This window comes from Trichosurus vulpecula, chromosome 4 (assembly GCF_011100635.1).
Source record: "Trichosurus vulpecula isolate mTriVul1 chromosome 4, mTriVul1.pri, whole genome shotgun sequence".
NCBI classification, from domain to species: Eukaryota; Metazoa; Chordata; class Mammalia; order Diprotodontia; family Phalangeridae; genus Trichosurus; species Trichosurus vulpecula.
This window is the reverse complement of record NC_050576.1, coordinates 366,415,941-366,433,468: the sequence shown is the minus strand read 5'-3', so window position 1 is coordinate 366,433,468 and position 17,528 is coordinate 366,415,941. Positions and strand designations below refer to the sequence as shown.

The 17,528-nt window shown below is 39.0% G+C and overlaps 1 protein-coding gene across 1 annotated transcript in view; it reads left to right on the top strand.

Annotated features, from left to right (window-relative positions):
* ABCC4 (ATP binding cassette subfamily C member 4) overlaps positions 1-17,528 on the top strand; it is a 286,747-nt gene that overhangs the window by 51,745 nt on the left and 217,474 nt on the right. The window contains exons 2-3 of the mRNA XM_036757037.1: positions 9,573-9,683; positions 10,493-10,613. Of these exons, the coding sequence (XP_036612932.1) occupies positions 9,573-9,683; positions 10,493-10,613 (232 nt within the window). The remainder of the gene's footprint in view (positions 1-9,572; positions 9,684-10,492; positions 10,614-17,528) is intronic.

Here is a 17,528-nt window from a genome sequence, read left to right as displayed (position 1 = left end):
GTCGAGGGGTCTGGTAACTGCCACAGCTCACATATTCAGGGCGCTAGGGCCCCCTCCGCCAAGCTTCTGGTCTGGATCGTCCACGCTGCTCAGGCTGGGCTCTGCTCCACTCTGTTCCCAGCTCCCAGCTCCCAGCTCCCAGCTCCGTGTGGAATAGAGCTCACCCAGAGACCATCCGGGCTGTCCTGGGCTGGAGCCCTGCTTCCCTCTGCTGTTCTGTGGGTTCTGCCGTTCTAGAATTGGTTCAGAGCCATTTTTATAGGTTTTTGGAGGGACTCCGGTACGGAGCTCACTCTAGTCCGTGCTTACCAGCTGCCATCTTGGCTCCGCCCCCCCTACTCTATTTTTTAAGTTGTTATTTTCTTCAGTATTTTGGGGGGTCTCCTTTAGCAAGTAATTGACTTGTTTTTCATGATTTTCTCACATCAGTTTCATTTCTCTTCCCAATGTTTCCTCTACTTCTCTAACTTGCTTTTCCAAGTCCTTTTTTGAGCTCTTCCATGGCCTGAGACCAGTTCATGTTTTTCTTGGAGGCTTTTGTTGTAGGCTCTTTGACTTTGTTGACTTCTTCTGGCTGTATGTTTGTCACAAAAAAAAAAAAGATTCCAAAGTCTGAGTCTGTATCTGAGTCCGTTTTCGCTGCCTGGTCATGTTCCCATCCAACTACTTGACCCTTGAGTTTTTTGTTAGGGTATGACTGCTTGTCAAGTAGAGAGTACTTTGTCCCAAGCTTTAGGGGCTGCTCTGTTTTCAGACCTGCTTCTACACAGCAAGCTCTGCCACCCCAGTACTGCTCCTCCCCCAAGAACCACCAACCTGTACTTCGACCCCGATCCAGTCCTGCTCTTCACTCCCACTCTGATCTGCTGCTTACTTCCTCCCACCAGGTCGGCCTGGGGCCCGAAGCAACCCCACCTGGGGCTCTGGGAGCAGTCCCAGAGCTGCACTACTTCTGTGCCCTCGGGGCTGGGGCCGACTGTGCACTCCTTTCACTCCTTTCCAGCAGTTTTTTCTACTAACCTTCTCTGTTGTCTTTGGCGTTTGTGGGGTGAGAAGTCTGGTAACTGCCACAGCTCAATGATTCAGGGCCCTATGGCATGTTCTGCCTGGCTCCCGGTCTGGTTGGTCCTGGTGCGGCCTATGCTGGGCTGTGCTCTGCTCCGCTCCCAGCTCCCTGTGATAGACCCTTCCCAGTGACCATCCAGGCTGGAGCCCTGCTTCCCCTCTGCTTTTTCGTGGGTTCTGCAGCTCTATATTTTATTCAGAGCCATTATTTACAGGTGTTTGGAGGGATTTGGGGGAGAGCTTATGGAAGTCTCTGCTTTCCAGCTGCCATCTTGGCTCCGCCCCCTGCTTTTAGTTTTTAAAAATTAAGTTCTTACATTTTTTTCTGGAATTCATTGATTGATTCATTGATCATTCCCTCTGCTTTTTTAGCCCGGCCATACAGTTTTGATAAATGCCACTTTATGATATACTTGAAAAATCTGATAGGCCTGCTACTTTCACTAATTTGGTTTTTGAAAAAAATATTCTATATCATTTTATCTGTTAATTCAATTAAGTCTTTGTATTTAGTCAAGTGCAAAGACATATTCCATAAGAATTTGAATTGGTAGTTAATTTATACTGTATGATAATTTAGGGAGTAATGTGATCTTTATAAGAGCAAGGTATATTTCTTTATTTAATTCTTGATTCTTTAAACTTTATATTAAGTTAAGCTTTATATTCTCTGATTAGACAGGTCTTTTAGTAGTGAATTAATAAGTGCCTAGTATTTATTTCTTTTGTAAATTGAATCTATTGTATTTTCTGTCTATAGCTACCATGAAAATGCAGTTAATTTTTTATTCAGAACTTGACCAACACCAAATAAAAAGAGTGTTTCCATATGCAAAGTAGGGCAAAAGAGTTGATCAGACCAAGGCCTTTGATACTGTCAGTCATGAGGGCTTATGGAAAATTGTGTCAAAGTTTGGTTGCCAGGAGAGGTTTGTCAGTATTGTACATCATTTTCACGAGATCATGTTTGCCTGGCTTCTACATAATGGGCAATGCTCTCTCACTTGCCCAGTCACCAATAGAGTGAAACAAGACTGCGTGCTTCCTCCCATGGTTTTCAGCTATGTTGTCAGATACCTTCAATGAGGACGAACATGACATCAAGGTCAGCTACCAATGGTAAATGATTCAGCTTGAAAAGGCTACAAGCCAAGAGTAAAGTAGAGGGAGAGTTGGTACATCGTTTTTTATTTGCAGATGATTGTGCGTTCAATGAGGCCTGTGAAGCTGAGATGTAATAAAGTATGGACCAATTCTCTGCTGCTTGTGCTAATTTTGGCCTAGCAATTAACACAAAGTAAACACAGATGCTGTACCAGCCAGCACCATCCCATCCATATGAGAAATCATTGGTCATAGCAGATGGAGAAGTTTTGAATACCGTGGGTAAGTTCATTTGCCTTGGGAGTATACTTTCCAGGGATGTGCACATTGATAAAGAGCTCTGGCACGCATTGCCAGAGCTAGCTCAGCGTTTGGGAGGCTCTGAAGGAAGGTATAGGAGAGAAGAGGTATTAGACTGACTACCGTACCACAGTACTGTGGTGCTGACCTCATTGTTGTATGCCTGTGAAACCTGGACAGTCTACAAGCGCCATGCCAGGAAACTGAATCACTTCCATTAGAATTGTCTTAGTAAGACTCTGAAGATCACCTGGCAGGATGAGATACTGGACACTGAGGTCCATTCTTGAACTAAAGTGCCATGCAGTCAGACTCTACTGCAGAAAGCACAGCTCTGTTGGGTTGGCCACATTGTTTGAATGTCAAAGGTATGCTTGCCTAAAATACTATTTTTTGGAGAACTCACATAAGGCAAGGGCTCACATCGTGGTCAGAAGAAGAGACACAGGGACCCCCTCAAGGTCTCTCTAAAGAACTTTGGAATTGATTGTGTGACGTGGGAGACACTGGTAAAAGATGACCCAGCATGGTGTGCCTACATCAAAGAAGGTGCTGTGCTCTGTGAGCAAAGCAGAATTGAAGGAGCGCTAAAGAAACGCAGTGTGCACAAATTTAGAGAATCCACCCCAAGTGTTCACATGGACTATTTGTGCCTGACCTGTGGTAGAGCATTCCGAGCTTGTATTGGTCTGATCAGCCACAGTTGGACACACTGTACCTTGACTCCAACGTAGTGATATCGTTGTGGTCTTCTTCAAGAGTGAAACGGGCGATAACCAGCTAACCAACCAATCAACCAACCAGAGCAGAAAAAGTGGATTGAAAATAAAACTGAATTTCTATTATGTAAAGCTTGCTTTAATAGAATGAATTTAATTTTTAATAAATAAATAATGAAACTACTCTCCTACTTGTCTGTGTTTTCTTCTGGCCATCCTTCTGTTTTCTTCTGTATATTTAAAATAATGCTTCAGTTATCTTTCTTTTCCTTTTTCCTATTTTTTTTAGGAGGAGTGGGACCCTATTTTTATCCCTATCACTAACATTCTATTTTGCTTCAACTGCTAATGAGAGAGAGAGAGGCAGGCAGAGAGAGAGAGAGAGAGAGAGAGAGAGAGAGAGAGAGAGAGAGAAACCCTTGTAATGAAAATGCAGTCAATCAAAGCAAATTCCCAAGAATGCAATTGTTTTTTGTGAGTTTAACTCATCCTGTAGTTTTATTAAACTTATTTTCGGGGGGTGTCCTTGATTTTTCCCAAGAATATTATCACAAAGGAGCAAAAATTTAGAGATCATTGAATCTGACCCCCTCATTTTATAAATGAAAAGCTGAAGCATGGTGAGATTAAGTAAATTCGGTGGGGGGGGGGGGGTCACATGACTAAGTATTCCAGTTGTGTTGTCCAGATTCCAAGTCCAGGACTGTATCCTCTAAGGACATCTTGCTGCCTCTGCATTTGTGTAAAATGATATTTTTGTTTCTGTTTTTGCTAAGAATGAATAAGCTTCACAGTGAATGTGTATTTTTGGATTCCAGGAGAAAGGGTGTTGAATGGAGTATGGAGGAGAAGAGAAAATACAATTATGATAAGCCTTTGTGCCTGGCAACCATGATTACATCAGCCAGTGTTTGAGTACTTACTATGTGTTTACAGTTAGAAACAATTCAAAGGGCAATGGAAAGACCCATGGTAGGTGTAAGGATACCAGTGCCAGCTTATAGTCAATAAAAGATATCTAATTACTACCTACTCAAGGGCAGCTTGGGTGGTGCTGATAGAGCACTAGGTGGAGTCAGGACCGCCCTCCCCAGTTCAAATTTGGCCTCAGGCACTTACTAGCCATGTGACCCTGGGCAAGTCAATTAACCTTTTTTGCCTCAGTTTCCTCAGCTATAAAATGAGCTGGAGAAGTAAATGGCAAACCACTCCAGTGTCTTTGCCAAGGAAACCCCAAATGGGGTTATGCAGAGTTGAATATGACTGAAATGACTGAACAAACCTACTCAAGAGATGAATAACCAGAAAAGGAAGTGGACTTGATTATAACCATTTGGTAATGGTGTAGAAGGAATTCTTAGTCAGGGAATGAGTTGGAGCAGGTTGTTCAGAGTAGTATAGGGATATGCCTGTAATATATAGGTTTAAATGGGTTTCTTTGTTTGACTAGTCCTTGAGGCACCCGGGTGGCCAAGTGGTTAGAGCACCAGGCCTGGGGTCAGGAAGACTCATCTTTGTGAGTTCATATCAGACACTATACTAGCTGTGTGACCTAATGCAAGCATTTTGCCCTGTTTGCCTCAGTTTCCTCACCTATAAAATGAGCTGGAGAAGGAAATGGCAAATCACTCTAATATCTTTGCCAAGAAAACCCCAAATGGGATCCCAGAGTTGGAAATGACTGAATAACAAATTTATTCCTTAGTGTTCAAGGCCCTAAGAATATAAGAATAGTCTGGGAACGAGACGTTCTGTCATTCCTCATGAGGGACGAAATTTAATGTTTTGGAAGAAAAGTTTGAATTTAGAATAGGCATTAGTGGATGGCCAGAGATTTTGGAATAGGACCAAATCACAAAATCATAAGGATTCTAATCCCAGTTTCACACATGATAAAGTTAGTGGCAGATCTGGACTGTAAATCAGGTTTCCCAACAGCTGTTCTTAAGCCCTGTGACTCGCAATGTCAGTTGGCAGTGTCGATGTCAGTGGGTTTTGTGGGGCTGGATAAGTAGTGGGGGAGAGAAGGTAGGGCAGTTGGACTGTTTGCTTTGCAGTAGTAGGCCTATTTGTTATTTTCAGGAAGTTCTAGGTACAAGAAAAGGGCATGTGAAGAAGCAGAGAATGGGGCTTTGAATATGTTAGGGACAGTATGGGAGAATATAAAGGTTGGGTTTATGAGCAGTAGAAGAAAAGGGAGATGAGATTGAGAAGTCTGGGTGATCTGGAAAATCTGGGTAAAATTTTTTGGCTCTCTCATACTAGAGAAAAAAATCTGATTTTCTTTTTCTTTTCTGGGATGTTTATATTGCCTTATTGTTAAGTATTTGGTCATAGGCTCTGTGTCGTCGGTTGGTCTTCGCGTGTTGCTTGTGATTTCTGCAAAACTCCCCCAAAATTTCCATTTAATTTCTTATGCCGACCCATGACATATTGAAACCTCAGTGGGGAAAGTCACAATGTGGAAGGGATAACTGTATGATAATAAACATTTCAAAACAAAAAGAGAAGTCTGGGTGAAAGATAAGCTTTCCTGTTCATTTTAGGCCTTTCTTTACAGTGTACATAAGGGTCTGTGAGGAAGTGGTTAAACAGTTACATGACTCCTTCTCTTTCTCTCTCTCTCTGTCTCTGTCTCTCTCTCTGTCTGTCTCTCTCTCTCTGTCTCTCTCTCTCTCTGTCTCTCTCTCTCTATCTCTTCGTCTCTCTCTCTCTCTCTCTCTCTTTCTCTGTCTCTCATATTTTTAATCTCTTCATAGAACTTTAATATTATGGGAGCAACAGGACAAATGACTTGAAGTTGGGCCTATGAGAGAAGCTAGGATATATAGTTGGATTATATGTCAAACACACACTCTTCTGAGAGTGTTATGCTAGAGTTATGGTGAGATGTTAAGACAAATGATGAATAAATGAAACAACTTGGATTCTATCTGTGCAGACAGTGAGGAAAGAGATGAAGGAGATATTGTGAGAGGCAAAAGAACCAGACTTGGATATGAAGAAGGATAGTATATGAAGCATAGGGCAGGTAGGTGGCTCAGTGGATAAGAGTGCCAGGTCTGGAGTCAGAAGACCTGAGTTTAAATCAGATTTGCAAAATGAAGTTCTGGGCTCAGACTCAGGAAGACCAAATTCTATTTGCTGACACCTCTAGCTGCCTCTAGTAACTTTATTTACTAAATTTTAGACCTTGTGAAACAGATGACCCAATTTGAGATGTTTATCTAGAAAGTACACATATAATAGGAGAACAGCCTTGAAATGGAAGAATTAGATTTGAGGGTCACTTTTGAACAGATGGCATTTGAGTTTTTGGAATGGAAGTGTGAAGGGAAAAGACAGGGAGATGATCCACATCCAGAGAAAGAACTATGGAGTCTGAATGCAGAGCGAAGCAGACTATTTTCTTTTTTGTTTTGTTTTGTTTTTCTTTCTCATGGTTTCTCCCATTTGTTATAATTCTTCTATGCAACATGACTAATGTGAAAGTGTGTTTAACAGCAGTGTATGTGTAGAGTCCATAGCAGATTGCATGCTGTCCTGGGGAGGGAGGGTGAGAAAATTTAAAACTTTTTGAAGTGAATGTTGCAAACTAAAAATAAATAAATAAATTTAAAAAGTTAGGGAGATGATGAACAGATGCTGAGTTGTAATATCTGGAAAGGACCCCATAGTTTCGAGGACATTATTTACTTAATGTTGTCATCGCTTCTTAATCACACAAGTTATTACTCCATTTTCTGGAAGAGGAACTTGAAATGCAATATTGTCTTAGAAATGGATGGATTTTGGTCACACAATACTGTATGTTAAAGATCCTGGGACTTCTAGAAAGATAGGTAACTTAGAGACATAAAGTATCTTGTGTGCATATACAGATATAATTTATATACATCTTCACAAGTTTACACTATTATAAAAATAAATATCATTTTGCTATTTTACTGATGTGTTCTGCTTTCTCATTTGGAAGAATCTGGGATATTAACTAGTTTACATTAATTGTCTGGTGGCAATTAGGTGGCCTAGAAGATTGAGTACTAAGCCTGGAGTCAGGAAGACCTGAGTTCAGTTTTTGCTTTATATACACTTATAAGGTATGTCACCTTGGGTAGATCACTTAACCTCTACTTGCCCCAGTTTTCTCAAGTATAAGTTGGGCACAATTATAGCACCTACCTCCTCAATTAGAATTCTACTGTTTTTCTGTAAATTGTCTTTCTGGTTTTTTTTTCTTTACTCTGTGTCAGTTAATACCACCCAGAATCATCGGAACCAGGGCTGGGGAACCTGCAGCCTTGAGACCACATGTGGCCTTCTGGATCCTTGGGTGTGGCTCTTTGACTGAGTCCAAGTTTTATAGAACAAATCCTTTTATTAAGGGGATTTGTTCTGTGAAGCTTGGATTCAGTCACAGGGATGCACCTGAGGACCTAGAGGGCCACATGTGGCCTGGAGGCTGCAGGCTCCCCATCCCTGAATTCTGAACCAATCTGTTTTGTAATTTTTTACAGTTTAACAATATTTCATTATCGTCATATGCTACAATTTGTTCAGTTATTCCTTAATTGTCTGTGATGATTATCTCCAGAGGCTCACTCCTAGATTTTAGTCCTTTTCTTACCTCCCCTTCAAGAATAAGAAGTATGTTCTCCTTGTTACTATTCCCACTACAGTATTATCCTCCCTTTAATCCCACTCCTTCCCTATCCCTGCTTGTTTCCTAGGTGAGTTTGACACATTCCTACAACACAACTATGTATGTGTTTGCTGCTCCTTCTGTTTCAGATGAGAATGATGCTCTCTCCCCCCCATCCCTTCCTCTGTGTTTGTTTATTCTTGCCTCATCCAAGTTATGAGTCAATAGCAGGTTCCACCTCCCACCTTTTTTTCTCTTTTGATACTAGGGTATCCTCCCTTCTCTTTCTCCATTTAAAACCCCTTAGAACAGAATCATTTTGCTCCTGGTCCCTCTGTTTTCTTATTTAACTGTTTAACATTCTTTGAAAACATTGGGATTCTTTTTTTTTAAGTTAATTTTTCTTTCTAAATTCTCTCCCTCCCTCTATTCTCTCCCACCTGTTGAGAAGACAAAAAATTAAATATGCATTAGATGAACTCATGCAAAACATATTTTCCTATTAGCCGTATTCAGAAGAAAAAAAGCAAGATAAATAAAGAAAGAGGAAAAATACTCTTCAGTCTGCAGTCTGATTCCATCAGTTCTCTACCTGGAGATTGATAGCATTTTATATCATTAATCCTTTGGAGTTGTGGGAGGTCTTGGATTGATCAGAGTTAATAAGTCTTTCACAGCTCTTTATCTTTACAATATTGGTCTTAGTATGTAGATTCTTCTCCTGGTTCTGCTCACTTCAGTTTGTATCAGTTCATGTAAATCTCCCCAGGTTTTTCCTGAAACCATCCCTTTTATAATTTTTTTAATAGTGCAGTATTATTTCATCACATTCACATACCATAACCTATTCAGCCAGTCGCACTTTGTGGGCATCTCCACAGTTTCCAATTTTTTGTTACCACTAAAAAAAGTTGTTGTAAATATTTTTGTGCATATGGGTTTTTCCCTCTTTCTTTGATCTCTTTGGCATATAGACCTATGTAGTAGTGGTGTTGCTGGGTCGAACGGTATATAGTTTATAGTCCTTCAGACGTAGTTCCAAGTTGTTTCCCCTAAATGGTAACAGTGTGTTAGCGCCCATATTTTCCCACATCCCCTCTAGTAATTATCATTTTCCTCTTATATCATGTTAACCAGTCTGATGGATGTGCAGTGGTACCTCAGAGTTGTTTTAATTTTAATTTCTCTAATTTTCAGTGATTTAAGGCATTTAAAAAATATAGCTATTGATAACTTTGACTTCTTCCTCTGAAAATTGCATTATTTCTTCCAAATATTCTGTAAAATAAATTAGAAGTTTGCTAAGCTCTCAGGATCTTATATTTCCTTTGATGAAATATAAAGGAAACTATAACAATCATTGCATCCTGGAGTCCAAGAGAACCTCCTGTCCCATTCCCTGATCTTATACATAAAAAAATTGTCCCACAGAGGCTTTGGCACCTTTCCCACTGTCATTTAGCCAGTTAGTGATACACCTGGGACTAGAGCCCCATATCCTAATATTATTGAATCTTTCAAAATGTGTAAAAATGAAACCACTCTTTGAGAAGAGGTACAAGTAGTGATTACTGGCCTGTCAGTAACTGGCACTGGATAGTGATTAATGAAAAATCCAAACCACGTGGTTGTGTGTTTAGAAAAAATGAATTGTCCGTGATGGTAGGTGTCTAGATAAAGTCTACTGTTTTCAAATGTTAACTATCCCCCCCCATCCCTTTTTTTTCTTCTTAATTTAACAGGTGGCTAAATCCCTTATTTCAAACTGGTCATAAACGGAGATTAGAAGAAGATGATATGTACTCAGTGCTTCCCGAGGATCGTTCAAAAGTACTTGGAGAAGAGTTGCAAAGGTAAGAAAGTGGGAGCAAAAAAAAAGAAGGGACAGAAGAGTGACTCTATGCCTAGTGGCTTCTGAAAACTTAAAAAATAGCAATTGACTTGTTTCTTTATGGGCCTACTCTATTGGCCTGGGTTCACTGAAACCTAAATTGTCATGCTCCATGGCCACACACCCTCAAGGCTTATGCTCAAGCTCGACCTACTTTAGTACCCTGGAGGACAGTCCAGTGCAGTGGCCTGTGGGGTCACTTCTTGTCCCTTAAGAAGAGGAGGAACAGAGCAGTTGGAGTTTCCTAGTGATCCCAGAAGCACTTGAAAACACCCTGCTTACTACTACCTTAATTGGGCATTCTTATAAATGTTTATTACAGTCAATTAGAAGTGCCTCCTATGGATATGACATTGCTAGGCCCAGGAAGACGAATGTTTCAGAATGATATATAGGGCCTGCCCCCAAAGAGGCTCTAATTTAATAGGATATGCGTGCCCAGAAAATTGTATAATAATGAAGGTGGATGGGAAAATTCAGTGGAGAGGTTCGTTGCCTTGCTCTCTCACAAATTTAAGCTTGTGTTCATGGTATAATCTACTGTTCTGGGATTGTACACAGTTTCGAATTTCCCAGCTGTAAGACTTAAAGCTGATTGTTTTTCTTTATATTGACACCTTCTTATTTTCTAACGGGGGAGATTTCCTCATCATCAAAACATTATTGGATGAGCCCTTGACAACCAATTGAAACAACTTTTTGTTTAGCTTTTCTAACTGCTTCTTTCTTTACCCCAGTCAGTAACTCCTGATTTTTTGTTTTGCTTCCTAGATACTGGGATAAAGAAGTCTTAAAAGCAGAAAAAGAAGCAAGAAAACCCTCTTTAACCAAAGCAATTATAAAGTGTTACTGGAAATCCTATTTAATTTTGGGAATTGTTACCCTGATTGAGGTGATGTTTCTTAAATGTGGGCAATTTGGGGGTATGCATTTGTTACAAAGGAAACATTAAGCTAAAGATAACAGTTAACATTTATATAGCTTACTATATGCTAAGTGCTTTACAGTTATCACCTCATTTACAACAACCCTGGGAGGGTAGGTAGCATGCAGAGTGGACTTGTGGGAATGGCGTACGATTGTGTGAAAGAGTCAGTTGTGTTGTGAGAACTACTGTGACATGTTCAGATGAAAATGCACCAGCTAGGACATGGTCCTTTCTTGCACCCTAGATAAGAGTTTACAGTTGTCATCCCCTTACTCTTCTGCCCCCCCACCCCCCTACCCCTGTCTTCTCCCCCCTTTCCCTTTCTTATTGCCCAGCAGACATAACATATGCAACTTGCCTTATCACAAAACTTCAGCAGAGATGGATTGTTTAACCTTAAAATATATGCATTTAAAATAATGTGCACTGAATTTAAATTAAGTCATATTTAAGAAATGCTATGAACTTTACACGCTTAGTTTCATACTTTTTATCTGCTTACAGTCAAAGGTACAATGTAGTTAAGAACTTCACAGTGATACCAAGAATAGCCATAGATAAGTGGTGTCAAACTCAAATAGAAGTGGAACTCCTGCATATTGACTTAGAAAACCATATATTGACATTATCTCTGGTGTGTTGTGTTTTTATTTATTTTGTCAAACATTTCCCAGTTATAGTTTAATGTTTCAGACTGCCCTTGGGTTTGATACCTTTGGTGTAGTGCCAAGGGTAGTAGATTTGGTGAGAAAGACTGGGTTCAAATCCTTGCAGCTGTTGGACTTCCTGTGTGATTTTTGACCAAGTCTCTCAACCTCTCTAGAGGTTGTCACGTTATCTGTAAAGTGAGGGAGTTGGATGATCTTTGAGTTCTTTTCCACTTCCCAGTATTTGCCCCAGGATTTGGAGCAAGTTCTTTGGGGTCAGTGCTTAGAATACCCTTAGTTTGTAAGTCAGAGGTTCAGACAAATGACCCATGAGCCACACGTGACCCCTAAAACTCCTGAATGTGGTTCAAATGAAATTTTAATGTGCTGATGTGTTAATAAAAAAGGTGTGGTTTTTTAAGTCAGTATCAGAGGATCTTCATCTAAGGTTTATTCACCCTCCTCCCTCCTTTCTGTTTGAGTTTGACAGCATGGTTGTAGATGATTGTAAATATTTTGTTAGCCTGATGATTCTATCTTGCTGAGTTGTCTAAATGTTTTCCCTACTTGGAGGCAGAAATGGGAAGATCATCTGTAACACCCTGGTCTGAGCTACTAAGAACAGAATAAGATAATCATTTAGGGTGCTTGGCTTCTCATTTTTTTATTTTGATGGGCATTTAAGTTGGTCCTAGTTTGAAATTTGACAGGGACCACATTGATGTATGAACAGATATTCCTTTGACAGATATTCCTTTGTGTCTTTGGACAACACACACCAGACAAAGACCCTAATACAATAATGATGTAAATGTGGGGCTTGGTTGTTTTAGGTAATTTTAATTTCTAGCAGAAAGGATACCTTAAGTCTTATATTCTTCCTGTATAATCTCTCCAGTTTGGCTATTGGTTTCTTGCTGGTTTAGAGAAATTGGAAAGAAATATTAACCTTCTCAAGACGAATGTAGGAAGGAGAAGCCTTTGCTTGGCTTCGAAAGAAGTAATTTTCATCTGTGGCTTCGGAACTTTAGCTAGCTTTAAAGTTAAGTTGCTAGGGATTAGATTCCCAAACTTTGTAGAATGGACAGTGCAAGACTGTGATTGATTAATTAAAGTCTCACTGGGATTTTTGTAACTCTGCTGCACTTAAATGTTTTGGAGAATTAATTCAGCTGAGGATTGCATGTCTTGTGAAGTACATATTTCCACTGTGGACTACACTTCCCAGAACTTTACATTAGTTCATACAATGTATGTATGTATGTTTCTATGAATGCATGTATGTTTTGCATATACTAATGTAAAATTCTGATTAACATACACACATATACATTTATGCACTCAGAATATGCATACACACACACATATATATATACAGTATGAAGCATATACATATTTGTATGTATACAATATGAAGTATATACATATATAGTGTACATGTATACATATATTCATGTGTGTATTATATGTGTGTATATAATATATATATTCAGTTTAACCATTTTTCTTAAGCACTCTAAAATTGAAAGACTAAAACTAGGACAGAGTAACATTCGGGACTATCAGTGACATCAAGCTACCACTACCTGTGAGTGAACAGGCCAGCTACATTTTCTTAAAGCCAGTTCCCTGCATCTGATCTTTCACGTAGGGATTTCACAAAAGAAACAACAGATTTCAATTCAGTCACACCATTTGTTTGCTCTGGGAGCCTAAATTCTGTGAAACATTCTGCATTATAAATCTCTTCATTTTTCTTTTGCAATCCAGTTGTTAAAAGGGAGAACCAATTCTTCTTCAACATTTATATCATTTGAAATATCGAATAATAACCTTTATTGTTGCAAGTATCCATCAGTCAATAAACATTTATTAAGTACCTGTTGTGTGCCAGGAACTGGGGATGTGCCAAGGACCGGGGATACAAAAGAGACAAAAGACAGTCCCTGCCCTCAAGGAATTTACAGTCTAATAGGGGGAGACATCATACAAACAAATACATACAAAGCAAGCAATAGACTGGACACACAGAAAATAAACACTAGAATTAAGAACTAAGCATCAAAATATTCAATTCCTCTAGTAAGACCTACAGATTTTTAAAAAAATATAAATAATTTAGAGCTTTGTGAAACAGATATAATAATAATCATGAACTTTATTTTTCCTTCTTTAGGCGAAAGTCACTTAGGTAAGGATTCAGAAAAGATCTGTACTCCAGCTAACATATCCTTGTATACAAAATAGGAAGATATGATGGAGATTTTGAAAGTCTCAATCTGTTCAGAGCCCTCACAGGGAAAAGCAGTGATTTAACAAAACCTTAAAACGTAGTCAGAAAAAAATAATTTTTTTCCTTTTTATTATGAGCTTAATCATCAACAAACACAAACATTTCAGTATACAAAGAAGAGTAAAAGAGGATTGTATATGAAACTAGGAACTTCAGTTACCTATAGAAACAGTAACTTTTTTAAAAGAGCCAATTCCAAACGTAACTTCAAGGCGTCATAGTCCAGAGACTCTTGCTCTTTTAGAGCTAAGATAAGGCACATAGACAGTTTATGTTAAATGTCAAACTGACTTTCCTGGATCTCTAGCCAATTTATTGTTTCCAAAGGTGCTTGCCACAAAATGGGCACATCTTCGTCTTCAATTTGCTGAGAGCAATGCATGTCTTATATTCACGTAGAACAGAGATAATAAAGACACTGCCTTCCTTATCCTTTTGATTTGGTGCAGGGTTTGAGGTTGGGATAGGAGAAAACCATCTTTGGAGCTGACCAAAAGCTAAAGTTCTCACATTCGTAACTTGTCCGTAAGGCACCTAGAAGCAAGGTCAGGTGGGAAAAAAGGCTTCGAGGTTTTTAGAACACCTGTGTACTTTACCCCCAAAGGTCCAAGAATTCTAATCCTGACCTTGAATCACATGATAAACTTATACTGTAGAGAACAAATAGATAGATACTCACAAAGGTTGTATTCCTTGTAGGACTCAGGGTATCTAAAGGAGTCACTTGGTTCTCTTCCCTTGTCTGCTTTCGTTTTCAAGTCAGGATAAACATTTTATTGTGATAAGAAGACAGACATTTTTCCTTGCTCACCTTCTAAGACATTTCAGGTTTCGTTCAGAGGTTAAACCGAAGAGGAGAGGTCTCCAGTAAGGTAGTCTGACCTTATTTTCACTATCTAGGAAGTTTTCATTGAATTACGGATGTTTTTCTGCCAAATCTCAGGTTTGCTTATTTCATCCTTGGTAGAGTAGTTGAAAGAGAGCATAATCAAGCATGAGATGTCATTATCAATTATTATGCTTTTATGGAGGTTGAGTGATTAAAAATCTTACATTGCAGGAGTAAAGTTCAAGGGTTGGATATCACAGCTTTGTTTATCTGTTTTCTTTACCATTCTTTGACTTTGTTTTTCCTTCTGAGACTCTTGAATATTCCATCATATTCCCTACAGGGCCACAAGCAGCTATGTGGGAAAGGCTTCTACTTCTGTCTTCCCACATTGATGTGAAAAGTTTTCATACTTTTAATTTTTAATTAAGAACTGTTTATTCGAGACTAGTGGCTCGTAGCCAGTCATCCCCTGACATTACTTACTATTTTCCTCTATAGAAGTTGTTTTGGGCATTGACTGTTGGTAGCCTGGCCTCTGCCAGGAGACCACAGATAACACAGAGAATCCTAGAGTTAGAAGATATTTCATACAGAGCTCCTCTAGTGACAAAGAATGCCTTCTATAACAAACCAAAGACATGATCATTCAGTCTTTCCTAGAAGACCTCAAGTGAGGTCCAATGATACTAGAAATGCATATCACCAATATTACCCAACTTTCCATTTTGGATAGCTGTTTTTTCCTCTCTATGTAGCAGACAAAAATTCGATGACATTGTTCAAGTGAGATGAGTCTCAGGCCGTGTGTGAATGTGTGTGTGAATGTGCGTGTGTACCTGCACGTGCTACACACACATTTGTGTATTCAACCCTAAATGTTCATGTGCACATGAGAATGTACATGTACATATATATTCTAAATATGTATTTTATGTTTGGATATATATACATACCATTTAATACTTTTTTGCCTAAATAAATTAGTCTCAGCAAGCATTTATTTTCACTTTTAAGAATTTCCACTAGTCAGTCATTATGCATTTATTAAGTACCCACTATGGGTTGAGAATAGTGCTAAACCCAGGGGTTACAATAAAAAGGCAAAAAAAGAAAAAAAAGCCGTTCATTGTCAAGGAGTTCACAGCCTAATGGCTAGCATTTTGGGTACAAACAAATTAAATGCAGGATAAATTGAGATAATCAACAGAGGGAAGATATTTGCATTAGGAAAGAGACTACTTTCTACTTCTATTCATTTTAAGACCTATTTAGTGTATAAGTTGTAGAACACATGTAGAAGTGGAGTTTTTCTTTTTATACATGACTTTCATTGTCCCTTCCTTAATAGCAGAAGAATCTTTTTATAAGTGGCCATGCTTATTTAAGATAGGATGGATTTGTGGTAAAATACTAGAAAGCCAGTATGGTCCTGGCAGCTTAAAGAGAGTTTGAGTCTAGGTTATAGGAAAGACATTTTGGTTTTTTTGCCTTAGTGAGCGAAATCTCTTTTCTTTATTTGGGGTTTCTAGTTGTAATTAACATTTCATTTAATTAGAATCTCATGTTTATAGCATGTCTGGACTATTGTTAATTTTGACCTATTAGCTGCTGCCTTTAGTCTGACTCGAACCCAAAGGGGAACATTTTACACTTTTTTTCTTAGCTGCCTAATTAATTATTAGGTGTGTGTTGTACACAGAATTACAGAATTGGAAGAGAACTCATGGGTCATAGAACCAATCCATGCCTGAATATGCACTTCTTTTACAAAATCCCCGACAAGTTGTCTAGCCCCTGCTTGCTGACCTCTCCTGATAGGGATCTTAATTACTTCCTGAAGCAGTCTATTCCACTTAATTATTAGAAAACTTTTCCTTGTATTGATCTGAAAAATGCCTTTTAGAAACTTTTACCTATTTCTCCTAGTTCTGGCCCTCTGGCACCCAGCAGAACAAGTACTAAGCATTCTTCTGTATCACAGCCCTTCAGATATTTAGGGCAATTAAGTCTTTTTTTTTTTTTAAAAGAGATGCCAGATCTACCCAGTTCTTCCTACCAGTCCTAGTATGTTATGATTTCTGGTTCCATCACCAACCATATTACTATCCTTGGAATGCACTTCTGCTTGCTAATGACCTTCCAAAAATGTGGTATCTAGAACTGAATGAAATATTTCAGGTGTAATCTGACCGTAGGAGAATACAAGAATAGTATAACCCTAGTTGTTCTTCAGTGTGAATTTGTTATTGGGAGTTCACACTGAAATGTAATGTTCAGTCAACTTTTTTTGGCTGCTGTGTTACTGTTGACATATGTAGTGTGTAGTTGGCTAAATGTCCATCCCCCTGTCCCTCACCTGCTAACCAATTCTTCTTTCAAATGAATTATCTGAAACAAGAACCTTCTAAACTTGGTGGTTGTTTTAAAATAATTTTTGGACTTGTGTTCTCTTTGTCTTGGGATACTGCATGGTCTGAACTGGGGGAGAATACCCAGTACAGAGCCATTCAGTAGCTTATGCTCTTATTCTGAGGTTAGCATGAATTTAAACTAACTGACAAATGAAGACCCAAATTGAAGATGGGAGTGCAAAGGACCTAGGAAGGGAGAGAGAGTGGGTCTGTGCTCATTTGGGACAACTCCCTTTCCTTCCCTGCTATCCTCTGCTCTCTTACATCTCCAAAATCTATGATGTAAGAGATCTGCCAGTTTTTCAGGCACTGGAGGCAATATTTACCCTTCACAGTGTCCTTGTAACTACAAAAAAACCTACTAGTTTCTAGCCTTTTATAGCTTATGTTCCAAACCTCTGATAAAGACGGCATGGATTTCTTAGTGAAACTAGAATTTTTTCCCCAGGGTAAGATTAAATTTCGAACTTGATCAAAGACTTTGTTTAAAACTCCTAATAAAATGAAATTTTTGTTTTTTTGTTTTTAGCCCCCTCTCCACTAACTACCTCCCCTCCCATGCACCCAGGGCAACTGCCCACGACATTGAAAGATCTATGATTCCAGCATTATGGGTGTACAGCCTCCATATATCCAGACTGCAATTCCTCCTCCACATTATTTCAGTTGTAGGGGGTGAAAAATGTCATCACTTAG